Source organism: Hetaerina americana, unplaced genomic scaffold, assembly GCF_022747635.1.
Source record: "Hetaerina americana unplaced genomic scaffold, ioHetAmer1.1.p SCAF_11, whole genome shotgun sequence".
Taxonomy (NCBI): domain Eukaryota; kingdom Metazoa; phylum Arthropoda; class Insecta; order Odonata; family Calopterygidae; genus Hetaerina; species Hetaerina americana.
The window spans coordinates 22,611,873-22,626,483 of NW_027286181.1; the positions used below are offsets into that span (position 1 = coordinate 22,611,873).

General features: G+C 35.2%; 1 protein-coding gene across 1 annotated transcript; it reads right to left on the reverse strand.

Annotated features, from left to right (window-relative positions):
* Positions 1-4,187: 4,187 nt before the first annotated feature.
* LOC139700827 (dehydrogenase/reductase SDR family member 12-like) lies at positions 4,188-10,919 on the reverse strand. The gene is made up of 8 exons (XM_071599254.1): positions 10,753-10,919; positions 10,454-10,536; positions 9,148-9,281; positions 8,945-9,040; positions 8,715-8,839; positions 7,206-7,341; positions 6,253-6,472; positions 4,188-4,495 (listed from the first exon to the last, which is right to left on the reverse strand). Exons 1-8 carry the CDS (start codon positions 10,806-10,808, stop codon positions 4,374-4,376), a joined length of 972 nt encoding a protein of 323 aa, XP_071455355.1. The 5' UTR covers positions 10,809-10,919; the 3' UTR covers positions 4,188-4,373.
* Between the last annotated feature and the right edge of the window lie 3,692 nt (positions 10,920-14,611).

Here is a 14,611-nt window from a genome sequence, read left to right on the forward strand (position 1 = left end):
AAAAATGCTTAGGAAAATGTGGGAGGAAGAGGCTATATGGGCTGATTTGTAGTATCTGTGTGGAAGGAATCTAGCAGGAAGACTTTGTGAGATCAGTGTTAATTCCTTTTCTGAGAAAGGTAAAGGCTACATCATGTGAGGACTACAGGATGATATGTTTGATATGCTATGCAGCTAAACAAGGTTCTAAGGATCATAAACAAAAGGATAGAGAGTAGGGCAAATGTTTACCTAGAGGATGATCAGTTTGAGTTTAGTAAGGGGAGAGGTAAATGCGATGCCATTGCAGTAATGAGATTATTAAGGGAGAGGAATATAGAATACGACCAGGAGGTATTTGCCTGTTTTGTAGATTTTGAAAAAGCATTTGATAGAGTGAATTGGGGAAAAACTAATGAGAATATTGCAGAAAATAGGAATAGATTGTAGGGAAAGGAGGCTAATCCGCATCCTGTACATGTCTCAGACTGCAAGGTTGGGTTGCAAGGTCGGGTTGCCCATCATCACTGTTGTTGCTCAACCTACATGTGGAGGAAATGGTTAAAGAGGCATGGGAAGAACTGGAGGTAGGAATGAAAGTGGGTGGGAAATTCGTAAAATCAGTTAGGTTTGCTGATGACCAAGCTTTAGTTTGTCAGTCAGCCAAGGGGTTACAAGCATTGCTGAGGGAATTGGAAATTCAGTGCGACAGGTATGGGATGAAAATCAATATTAATAAAACAAATGTAATGCTATTTTCTAGAAAGAAAAAGGCTAAGCTTATCATTAAAATAGGATGGCACAAACTAGAGCAGGTAGAACAGTTTATGTACCTTGAAAGTGATTTGGACCAACACGGTCAAAGTAGTAGGGATGTAAGGAGAGGAATTGCGCTGGGCAAGGAGGCTTTCACAAGGAGGAGAGAGTTGATGACAGGGACGTTGAGTAAGGTTATTAAGAAAGGACTTGTAAAAACTTTGATATGGAGCGTAGCTATGTACGGCGCAGAAACCTGGTCATTGAAGCATGAGGATGGACGTAGATTGGAGGCTTTTGAAATGTGGGTGTGGAGAAGAATGGAGAAGGTGAAATGAACAGAAAGGAAAACAAATGAGGAAGTACTCGGCATGGTGAGCTAAGAGAGGGGTTTGTTGGGAGATCTCCTATGGAGGCAGGAAAAATGGATTAAAGGCATATTGACTGGCAGTGCAATGTTGAAAACTGTAAGAGAGGGGAGAATGTTAGGCAAACGAGGAAAGGGCAGGAACAGAATAGGGATGTTGGACAGGATGATGGGAGCAAGGAGGTACTCAGAAATGAAGAGGGACTTGATGTAGAGTAGGTTGCTGGATTTTGTGTTTTGTTAGGAGTCACAAAATATTTATTTGGCGCTTGTACTCATCCAAATACCTACCTTAACGAGTAGATTACCTGATAATAATGATTCCAAGAAATATTTGCACTCAAAGATATGCCTACAAATTTGCATTCCATTACTTGCTCAATTAATTGCACATTAATTTTCACACACAGACTATCTTTTACATTCCTATTACATGAAAAGTATACCATTTTACTTTTATTTACATTTAAGTCTAAATAATTAAACACCACTTTTTTATTGCAAGTTTAACAGATCTTGATTTTCCCACAGGTTGGGATGAGTGTGTGCTGATAATATAACATTAGTGCCATCAGCAGACATAACTGGAACTATTTTTTTATAATCCTTTCAGCAGTTAGGTAGGTCATTAACATATATCAGAAAAATGAGTGGCCCCAGGATTGGACCTTGTCGCAAGCCTTTGGAAACTCGGCATACATTGGACAAATGTCCTAACCCATCTACTGACAACATTACCTACTGAGTATGATAGTGGATATAGGACTTCATCCAATTTATAGTAATACTTCTAAAGCTAATTAAATTAATTAGAAGCCTATTGTGGTTTACATGATCTAAAGCTTTTTAACAATAAAAAAACAGCCCATGAGTTTTGTATTTTGCATCTAATGAGTTTAGTATGCTGTCAATTGCCTGATATATGGCAGTTGTAGTAGATCTTTCAGATCTAAATCCATGCTGAGAATTTGAAAATAAGAAATTATTTTTGAGATGACACTATTTGCATATACCTAGACTTTTAAAATATTTTAGTAAATGTATTTTGGATAGCTATTGGTCTGTAGTTATTTTAATCAATAACACGGCCAGGTTTTTTGCATACAGGCACTAATTTTCATTCTTTTAATTGGGATAAGAATATCCCTTTCATTGAATACTAATTTTAAAAATAAAAGGTATGCTTTTATAGCTTCAAAATAATGACAAACAACTTTACCAGGAATTTCATCATCATCAGCACTGGATTTGTTCCCGAGTGTGGTTGCAATAGATTTTATATTAGTTTCAGAACAAGGCTGGACAAACATAAATGATGGTGCATTTGTAAAATTAATACCTGTACTAGCTTGAAAGGCAGTAGGGCCTAAGGGCCAGACAAGTAGTGCCTATTAAATTTATTAGCCAGACATAATTAGCTCATGGCAGTGTTACTTTCAAAGTTACTAAATTTTTGGAGAGCAGGGTGCAGATTTTTCATACCTCAGGAATCATCAATTATTTCCCATGCGATTTTGGACTAATTATTACAATTTCATAACTAATTATCATTATAAATAATAGCAATTAAGATCACCTTTGGTATTCCTTTTTAAAATCTCTATAGAGTAACCTTTGTTCATCACTGTCACAAGTTTTCCTGGAGATAGATGTTTTTTTAAAGATAGTTCAGTAGTAGCAGATTTCATCAGTTTACCATGGCTTACATTTTATTTTGATTAATTATTCATTTATTTATACATTATTATTTTATTTATTTATATCAAAATAGTGCCTGAAAATTGTATAAAAGTAATTAAAACCTTTGTCTACTGTCGTAGAGCCAGTAATCCCAGTTTTGAAACCATACGAGGAGCAGCATATTTCCATACCCAAATGATCGCTTACAGTAAGTTTAACGATTTAGACTGTCGATTGGTAGGTTATAATTAATACTTATTTTAACAATACTTATACATATATATTCTGACATTCCCAACTTGCTTAGGGTTGTTCCAATTTTCTTTCTTCCAGCCAATAAATACAAGGCAGTTTATTTAAAACTAATGAATGTGGTATTTAAATTCATGTTCATGAACTACAGTGTATTCAATTTGGCTTCATGGACTTGTTTTCTTAAATAATCATTAATTTGAACTAGTTAGTTCTCTTTCTTGATGAACTTTCAAATCCCTGAGTGCTTACATTCCTCAACAATAGCCATTGGATGGCACCAAACAAAATGGATTGAATCAGTCCGAGAGAAACCAGTGTAACTTGCAAGGAAGCTGACCTTAAACCAAGGCTCTAAAAACGACAACTTATGTATGCACCCTAGGGCTACATTGGTCAATTCTTTGATAGTTTATTACCTCCATTATTTAGCCTGTACTGCCAATTATGAAGGAAAGATTGAGACTATATTCCAGCATAAGATTACAAAACAAACCTTCACCAATATAATTAGGAAGCCCTACATCACGGCTCATGTCCTTGTTGAAGGCTATTATCAGGCACTGCTACAATATAAGGATGAGGATGGTCATTCAAATACAACATCGATGCACAGCACTTGTGATTGTTTCGCAAAGCACCATCCACACACACTATAACAGTTTGCTAGATTTGGAGTTTTGAAATGCCAATGGTTGATTATTCTTCTGTAATGCAAATTCTTGCATTAACACCAATTGATACATATCACATGTTGGAAAAAGTAGCAAGTACGAACTAGTTACCCAAAGAAAGGCAAAAAGCAATCGTGACGAACTCTAAAGACTGCTCCATATATGATGAACCAAGCCAAGATTATGAGCAATTTCATAGATGTTGAAGGCTAAAACCAACATAACTTTACCCACTTCCTACGTGACAAAACTAAATTTTGCTTTAGTTGACAATAGCTCAGAGCCTAATCATTTTCCATATCCAAGCTTAAGCTTTCGAAATGAGACTAAAATAAAATTATTAACAGATGATCAATGGCTGCAAGTAATTGGTTTAGGTAATGTAAATGGTTTGGTCCAAAGAACTATTAAGCAACAACAAAAATGCATCTTTTCAATAGAATTTGCCATTTAATACACAATGACAAATAAATAATGCAATATATATCACAAAATATCTCTAGTAAATGTATACATTTGATTATCAACAGCATACACATACATGAGACATAAAAATATTGACAGAATTGTACATTTTTTATAAAAAGTTACATCCACCACCTTTACATGTGCCTCAGCAGCTTTTTTTTAATTTTAAAAAGAATTAGTGAAGATAGGATAGCATTTTAGGTGTGGGAATCATCAAATTTCTTCATCAATTCATTCATCTGATTCATGAAGATTTCTTTCTCTGCATCAGTTGATCTTGTCCAAGCAAGGGGTAGGTGGATGGAGACAGGAGCACGATCTAACAAGAAAAAATGTATTAATCCCCAACATGAAAATACCATTGATCTAGTAAAAACATGATTTCCCTACCAATTATTCAAATAAGTGTGTGGTGGAAAATAACTTATGGCTTTGTCCACAGCTATGGAATATAAAAAGTTTATAAATACTGTCAGCCTATGACAATGCAAACACAAACATATTATAACCAGAACCTTAAGGCCAACAGCCATGGCTCTACCTGCTGTACTTTACCATACTGCATTAGTTTTACCCTACAATTTAGTTGTCTGCAGATTAATTCTATTTTATTTTAATAAGCAACAACCATTTTGTATGATATTCAATAGTTTGGACTTAACAGCAGGAGCTTCAGCAAATTAGTAGTAATTAGGGGAGGCAACCGATATCTAAGGTCATTCAGGGTGGTTGATTTGAATGATTAATTGTGAAGGGTGGAGAAAAAAAACCAGCCATGGGTTTATCCTATTCTTCATCATGAAAAGTATTAACCAGTCCACGGTTTAACATCCAATCTAACAGATAAACATACTCTAGTTGAAGTCCTCTCCAAGTAGCACCTGAGCAGGAATCTGAATATCACTGGAAAATTCTATCACTTCCAGAATTCAAACTTAAGCTAGTTAGGTAGTACATAAGCAACCAACCTAACTTCTTTGGCAATTAAGATGTAAATGAACAGTCAATCAAATGGGAAAATCATGGGTTGGCAGAGCAAGTTGTCTGGCAGGGCAATAATTTTCTTTGAAGGTGAAAACTTTGGAAGATAGTGATGTCATGTGCCAGGTTGTTGACTTATGAACTTTCCAAAATTGTAAACACTAATTAGAATTTCAACTCTGACAACTGATTACCAATACTATAGCAACTAAAATTCAAGTCTTAAAATTTTTCATTACAAACTAGATTCTTTTAACAAAGCTCCCAGATGAAGGAACATTGTCCAGTTGAACAACAATTCCTGGAGGTTAAATGACTGAACATAAAAAAAACAATGACAGAACATTATGAGGAGAAAAAATTGATATTTTGTTTCAGTTCTGTCAATAAGTCAAATACTCCTAAGTACAAAACTCCCTATTTGCTTTAAATGCAAGTTCAATGAGCATTGAATATTTCAAGGTTAATATTTATTTCCTAAAATTTTTACTTTAATTTCTCTATTAAAGGTATTTTCATGCCTGGAAAAAAGGCTTTTCTTCATGTGTTTACATACCACTTCACTTTGAACTGGATAGATTGCTTAGTAAATAAATTACCCCTGATTGAAAAATAATTCTGTGCTGAATAAGAAAGTTGAACAGTAGTAAATGTAGAGGATGTATTTCATCAATATGTACATTATCCAGTTCTTAACACTAAGAATCTTTATCATACCATAAAATTGAAATGTTTTAAGGAGGCTGATGGCTTAGCTAATCTTAAACAGCTCTACCAAAGAGTATCTGTAGTACAATACCACAATAGCTAAGCCAAAGTCTCCATGGAAATTACAAAATTCAAGTAAGATGGCAAGTCAATTAATTAACTGAATAGCCTCCGTTCATATCCAGTAACCAACATCACCACTTCAAAATTATTTCATGCTTTCATATCAATTAACCCATTCACTGTTTTAATTTTAAATGTTGCATATATTAATGATGTAACTAATTCAATTATTTTTGTTAAGACTACTCCTACTATTTTTGTTAAGGCTATGGTTACTTACACTCAATAAAACTCTTAAAGAGACCAGTTTACACCAGTACAAACCTTGGAAAAAGAGTCCGCTGGGATGTTGCAGGGCTTTATCAGAGATGGCAAGCCATAGGGCAGTGTCAGCTCCCTGCTCAGGTGTACGTAAAGTGTCCTTCATCTTTTCATAGAAGCTAGGCATTGCACTGCGCACAGCAGGGGTATCAGCCCAACCAGGATGCATTACTGAGAAGTGTACTTCCGGATATTCCTTTGCATACATTTCAGTCATGGTTACCTACAAAATGGAGTATGAGAGTCAAGCCTATAGGGATTAATAATTCAATATCATTGGAGCTGAACAGAAATAAAAAACCACCATTTATCCATTAAGGAAGTCAGCATCCTCATTTCCAATGCACTCAAAATCCAAATGTGTATCATGTATTTATAGTGCATTCAACAATCTCCAAGAGGTGATTTATTCACCGAATTTTGTCTAGCCAATAATTTTGGAATTAGAAATATGTAAAAAAAGTGGAAAAAGGCTGTCCATATGTAACGTCATAGTTAAGCTAAATTGAAACTTATAATCCCATGCCTATAGATTTGTAAACTATTGGGATTTAAGCACTTTTCCATAAAATAAACAGTTTTAAAGAACGATGAATTTTGACTCTTGAAACTATGTTTAGGTACAATTAATGTTGGGCATTGAAGTGTATTGTACATTAAAATGCACAATACAATTCAACTCACTTGATACTTGATAGCAAAATGCTATCATCCTTTCTATTGTGGATTACTTCTACCACACCAAGCTGGACACCAAATCTCGCAATAATTTACGTCCATGAGCAAATAATGAACACTTCTCAGTAGAAGATAAGAATGTATTTTCATTCAACATATGGACCAATAAGGAACCATACGATTGTATCAAATTTTGAATGCCATAAGTATTAATAATTTTTGCAAATCTCGGTTGTTATTATTAAAAACTCAAAGAAGAAGAAGAGATCTAAAAATACCTGTTGACGTTTTTGCTGAGAATAGGCAGTTGTCCCATCAAATGGCACCATTTTCTCCAACTGTATATCCTCATGGGACAGTTTTTGCAGGAGCATTCCCCCAGATGTCACCGTCACAACACGCGATTTGTCTGTTCTGCAAAAATACAGGAGAGCATTAAACATTTCATCCTGAATTGTTCGCCAATTATTTTAATATGAAATGATAATCATATAGCCTAACATTCTTGTAACAATAATAATGCTAGACAGGCAAATCTAAAAATCAGTTCCTCAATTCTATGGATTCCAATGAGAACAGAAATATGTGAAATATGAACAAGATATATGGCCACCAAGGCCCAAATCAATAAACAGCCCAGCCAGTTTTGTAGTGCAGATTGTTATAGAAGAGCAAAAACTGACAATTAAAGTTAAAAGGAATTATCAACATTAGGATTAATATATATTATTATTAATCTACCAGTTAATGTATGTTATAGATGGGTACAAGCTACATTGATATATTATTACTTTATTAAATCTACTGTAATTAAGACAGCTCTATCATCTAAATTCGAGCATGGGTAAAAACTGATCTCAAGTATACACTGTCCCACGATAAAGTGGAATAGCCTAGAAACATTAAAATCAATATTCTAGAAACTATAATACAATTGTGGACAACACTAAAATATTGCTAGCCTAGCCATTTTCTCCCGGAGTGATATTTTAAACTTTCAGGTGTACATACGAAATAAATTCCCACCACTAAAATAATATTGGTTTGGTTCTTACCTCAAATGTCATAATGACACTTGTGCAATGGAATGCATGAATTAAAAAGAATGCAAACACTCCTCATTAAAGATTTATAATAATGAACTAAAAACTGAAATCTTACTGTATATTACTAACCCACTGCATTATCATCTCTCAAAACGGAATGCAATATTAAATATTAGAATCAGCCAACAATTATTGATTATCACTATAATGTGCAGTTGTATCATCTTACTACATCAACTTAAGTCCAATTAGGCTAAACAACACCTGCTTCCAAAAGCACATTTATATCAACGGACTACTATAGATCTTTATACTAAAAAGGATCAACAAAACTTATTGAACGCTATTGGCTTTGGCATATTATTTTTTGATGGCCACTCCTTCAGATTCTATACAACTTTTGCAGTTTGATTTACGTTTACCCATTGGCTACAATACAAATTAACTTTACTCACATAATAATTTAATAATTTGGGCATAAATAATAAAATAATACATCCAAGGGCAGGAATATAGCCTTGAATAATTTAATCTAATAAATTAGTAATAGATGACAACTTTGTCATTAATATTTTATGGTAGTTGTTGCCACAGTTTCCATTCTATCAAAATAATCCTACAATAATTCCAACATATTCAAATACACAAAAAGAAATTTATACAATTATGAGACTTTTTTCCGCAGGAATATTTGTTTATAGGAACTGCAAAAACCTTTGATTTTTCAACTGGCATACCTACTTTTTCAAGAGTGGCATTAGTTTCTTGGTGAGGATATGGGTCCCCAAAGAGTTTGTGGCAAAGTTTTTCTCGAGGCCATCACCGTCAACTTGTTTTTCATGAAGCATGCAGCCTGCATTATTTACCTACAGTAGGGAAATGGCAATTAAAGTCTTGATCGACCACAAATATAAAAGAAAGAACAGCAAATAACAACGTCATGCAAACAACTTTTTTCCATTTGCCCTCACCAATACATCACAACTATTAACGGTCTCCTGGAACTCATTTGCAAATTTTACAACATCTCTGGGAACTGAAAGATCTAAGATGTGGATATATACATCCTGTGAAGAAAAGAGGATATATACATACATATTATAATAGGAAAACAGAATATCATTAAGAGCTATAAAAATTGTATTAAGACTACAATTATTATCCAAAGTCACACCTTGCTACCAGAGGCTTCAACAATCTCATTTTTAGCAGTTTCTGCATATTGTGGATTTCTGCATACCATATGAACACAACCACCTCTTTTGGCTACATCTAAGGCTACACATTTTCCAATACCACTGTTGGCCCCTGGAAATATCAAGATATTCAACTTAAAGTCTGTCCAAAGGCTAGCACTTAATTTTACAAGAACTGTAGGAAATGAACTAATAATACAGATGTAAAAATAAATTAACAAAAATATGAGAGAGTATCAATCAAAATAGCAATTGAAACGTCCCAATATCTAGCACACACTTTTACATTACATTCCAAGGATTTTTATAAATTATAAAATCCACTGCAATTGTAAAGTTGATGAAAATAAACATGGGACAATATTAATTATTATATGATATCTCTTCTTATAAGAAGAAGATTTTTCCCAAAAAGTTCTCGTCACCAGAAAATCACAATGATAGGATATTTTCATGGGGTCATTCAAAGTATCACCTGAGATTTCAACCCATAACTTTATGTCAGTTGATGAACACACTGCCCACTAAGCTACAATGAATACCCCTAAAACGCCAGAGTATCACCCAAAAAACGCTAATTAATCGGCTAAAATCATCCTCTCTGGTTGAATAAACTTCTTGCTAATTATATTTTATACAATTCGTGGAGTAATTCATGCATAAATTTCAATTAAATCAGCAAAAAATACCTCTCGACTATTTCAGATTGTGGTGCCGGTTTATTAATGAGAAAATCAATACATTAAGATCAGCACTAAACATCTGACATTTGGAATCACGAAAGGATGGTCCAATCATCTATCAACATATCGTTCATTGCGTGTCAGACAATAAAAAGTAGATGGCGACTGCTGGGTGGACATGGACTGAAGGACTCAGTATCCGGTTGGGTAGCGAACATTTTTTAAGAATTAACTCAAGTTTTGCCACTGCTGTAATATAACATTGCTATTCTCTGTCAGTTAAAACGGCACGTTTCTGATTACAGGCAATGAACTACCAGTAGGATAAAATATAACTTTCTAAATTACCTCAGGCTGAAACTTAAAAACATTCAGATTTGAACTTGAACAGCATACAGAAATATGGAAACTGAATGACAAGTTTGACACCTAAGGAAAACTGTAGCAATGCCAATTGATATTTATGATGAATCACTCCAGAACAAGTAATCCTCTTACAATCGGATTAAAACGTGTTTAATACCAGTCAGGTTATCTTCAACATTTCAGTTACATAACCCATGACAACTCATTATCAAAGCCAAACAACTCATTATCGTACCTGTTATGACATACACCTTCCCCTTACAGTCGACTTTTAAGTCGTCTTCGCAGAAGTGTTTAGAAGCTGCCTCATATCCAATCCTGTAAGGTGCAACAAGTAATAACAGGAATAAACATTACACAGTATAACAGCGCAGCATATCCGAATCTTAAAAAGCAGAATACTTGGACCCAGTAGAATTAAATTCTCACGAGCTACTCACTTTAACTGATAATCAATCAAATGCCAGAAACCAACTGACAACTAAGAATGATCACGTGCAATGAAATAATACATTCAAATAATTGATTACAAACCTCGTATATTCCTTTCTTCCCTTCAGGTACCATATCATTAATCGATAGTAAGACATTGTTCAATTTCCACTTAGGCAGTTTTCTTCCTAACCGCTATCGACCAGGACAGGAGCTTAACTAGTAGACCGCTTTACTTAGTTGCACAATTCGTATGCCTTCATAGGCCTTTCGTGAAAAAACACTCCCGATATCGAAAATGCGCGAGGCTCAAAACAAAGTTACCTCCACACCGGTGTAAATGTTTCGTTTTAGATTCTGAAGTCCGTTATCTGCTAGGTAAACTGGAATTGATGCCTCATGAATATTTTTTTGGTGAAATAGTGGAGTAAATTATATTTTAAAGCCTTAAAATGCTTTATTTTTGCACTACTTTTCCAAAAAATCGTTCGACGCCATATGACTAATACAACATTCCCCATAGTTTAAAAAATGCAGAATCAAAGAAGTGATTACATCTGATTATTATTTCATATCAAAAAAACTCGATATTAAATTTTCAAGTAGGCGCATGAAAGGCGAATCTAAAAAACCCAAGTTTCCCTTATTAAATACGAACTTCATCTAAATTTAAATTCTTCTCCATCTGAATTACCGGGTTTCATTATTCTCTCAAAGGAAATCCCCACTTCAAGTTGCTCAATCAGCGCACGGAATACTTCCATTTGTGTACTATATGAGAGATAAGAGATTATAAGAGATGTAATTTTCAAGCACGTTCTTTCTTTCGGCTCGTCGGGATGAATGGACGCTTACGTCATCTCTCAGCCCATCTGATAACTATTTCGAAGTTCCCAAACGCCCACCTCATTTCAAATTTCCCTCCACTGATTGTTTCTCTCTTCCATATCATCTAATTTCGTGTCAGTTGGCCCTTCGTGTTATTTAAGTGAGCAAACCACACGATTTTCGGTCAAAATGCTACGTATATCAGTGTTCATTGTTGTGCTTCTTTCACAGGCGCTCCTTCTACCACAAGGTGCGGTTGTTTTCGGCGCCCTTTCCTCATGGAGTCCAGCTCTCTCACAGGGCCCTTACGTGGGGACACTGGATACTTTACAGCCAAAAGCAGAAGAGGGAGAATTTTTCGAAGGAGATATCATCTTGGCGCCTTACAAGGTCCTTCCGATAATATTATCCCTCATGTATTGAAATGTGCATTGTCTTGATCAAAAAAAGTTTGCCTCTCTTAGAAAGCCTTCGGGATTGCTTTTATCATTTTAAATTGAATGCTACGTGTGCTAATTTTTACTTAAGGCTATGTCCCAAAGTTTACAAATGAATCCGGTTTTGGGAAAAATTTAACTCGGCTCTTGACATTTGAACGACTGGCGAGTTGAATCTGGGAGTTGTGACAAATCTTAACTCATTTTGCTCAATTGCCCAGTCCCTGCCAGGGTGCGTAGAGGGGGTGATTCAACACCAGGCATAAAAAATAAAAAAATAAAATTTTCTAAATGTTTGATTATAATATGTGTGTAAAATAATTCATAGAATGATGATCGCGATACCTAGTCACATGCATTACGGTTTCTGAGTGAATTATCTAAGCACAAGAGGGTAGATGTTAGTAACAAAATGTACAATGAACCAAGGTTAGATGAAATAATGACAACATATTAGGCTAGTTGTAAATAATTAATAAAAAATATTTTTCCCCCTAGTTCGGTCACTTATTATTACTGTTATTCTCTATCGTTCGTGAGAAAAATGACATCTAAAATCTATTTGTTCTTCGGGTCTTTCCTTCTCATTTTATTAACATGACATTTCCTACCGTATTACATTTGAGCTAATGATATACTTTCAACATTATCATCAAATAGACCTGCTTCCAATTTAAACCATAGCTTTAATCTGTTATTTGACCTTTTGCTCCGCGAGTGATTCCCCACCTAATTCCTCAAATAATCTTGATTTGCAACTCAGTTTAGGAAAACAAAGTTGAACAAATCTAGCTACTCTGCACACGATTTAACTCGGCAATCAATTCAACTTAATTAGGATCCCATATACTACGAGCATACTCTAAATAAGACCCAAACTAGTGAAAAGTAACATTGATCTTCAAACGAAACAGTTTCAGGTTTAGCTTTGTGGAATTCCTTCATGATGAGAGTAAAAAAAGAAACTTAGCCCTTCCGCAAAAATATTTAATATTTCCCAATCATGGTTTTGATACTGCGCATCATCATTAGGGACCTGATGATGATACGCAGAATCGAAACCACGGTCGTGAAATATTAAATCTTTATCCTTATCCTAATAAATATTAAATATTTATTTATTTAATCATTGCTCTTCAACCTTGTTGATTCTTCAACCTTGTCGACACATTTCCCTAATGCTCTTCTCACAAATTCTAATTTTTTGCCAGCTTGTCCACATATTCCCGTAAATGCTTCACGCAGAGCACGCTTGTTAGTGAGGGTAACGTCTGAACATTTAAACGAGTATGCAGTTTAAATAGTTAAGTATACAGACCCGTGGCCACATATATAAGAGTAACACCATAAGTGTTTAAAGTTGGCTTTAACCTCGTGGACAGTGGCGCCTCGCGCACGACTACGAATGCATGTGACATTGTACGGTATTTCATCACAACATCTAGTTCCTTTAAAAGCCCTAAAATTTCAGAGTTAAGGGGACGCCTCGGTAGCTCAAGTGGCTAAAGCACTCGACCGCATATTGAGGGATCTGGGTTCGAGTCCCAGTCAAGGTGAATGATTTTTACACTCTGAAATTGTTGCATTGACATATATAAGACATACATAAGACAGCCAAAATGCAGAGTTGGCAGTTATCTGCCCTGAGGGCGATGCTCGAGTCATCATGGAACCCCTGACCCGATGAAAGACACGAAAAAACTTAATGAAGCAGAAGCGCCGGGAAAGCGCCAGATCTTACTGCTTCAGCTTCATTTCAGGTATTTTTGATGCATTAGGCATTAGGGAAGCATGATAATTAAGGGAGGGAGAGTTTCATCATAAGGAGCATAATTACAGGTATACAATTCACTATATTGTTATTATATCCGCCATTTCTCGCTATAAAATTACTGTATAGCGAGTTGTGCTAGAAAAAACTTTTTTTTGAGATCCCTAGAGTTGCGCATCTGACTAGGATTCCATTAAGGTTCGTCAAAACAAGGACGAGACAGATAGCACGAGTATTCTCCCCGTGAAATTCCGAGAAAACTCTTACTGATCAACGAAAACTGCAATTTAAAATATTAACTCGTCTTTACTATTTAAGGTAATTTTTCAAAGGAATTTATCTTTAATGGTGTCTAATGTCTAATGTACCGTCTCTCCACTTGAGGTTCCGAGTTCGAATCCCGGTGGTGGCAGGACTTTTTCAGTGGTATCCCGATCCCTACTTGAGTTGCTATGTAGAGAGCACTTAAAGAGGAGTGCACTGTCCATCGGATGTGACGTTAAATTGTGGAGCCCTCGTCGCTTTCTTTATGAGTGGGCTAATGCCAACGCCGGGTTTCCCTTCCATCTTCTACTACTCTCTGAACACTCTATCCCTACCAAAATTAATGACCTATCCGTATTGACGCAAATGACTTCAGTTCTCGGTCACCTCCCCTAAGAAATACTACAACTACATACTTAGCCTTCATCATCAGCTGGTGCTATAACGTGGTAGGATCATACGCTGTGATTTACCTTACCTGCTATTAGTTTAATTACAAAGCCATTTCACTCGACACAGCCTATAACCCTGTAAAGCTGCTTCTGCTACGGTAATATTATAGAATAGATTTGAGGATTATAGTTCATTAGCCAAATTAATTACTTTTTATAGTAAAATTTAATAAGCAGATGAATGAACAATTACTTTGATAGAAATTATT

Coding starts and splice junctions, on each gene's coding strand:
- LOC139700827 (XM_071599254.1), bottom strand. CDS start 10,808: ATGTCTTACTATCGATTAATGATATGGTACCTGAAGGGAAGAAAGGAA. Junction 7,342..8,714: donor CTAATGCCACTCTTGAAAAA/GTAGGTATGCCA, acceptor GTATTTTTGCAG/AACAGACAAATCGCGTGTTG. Junction 6,473..7,205: donor CTCAGCAAAAACGTCAACAG/GTATTTTTAGAT, acceptor TCCATTTTGTAG/GTAACCATGACTGAAATGTA.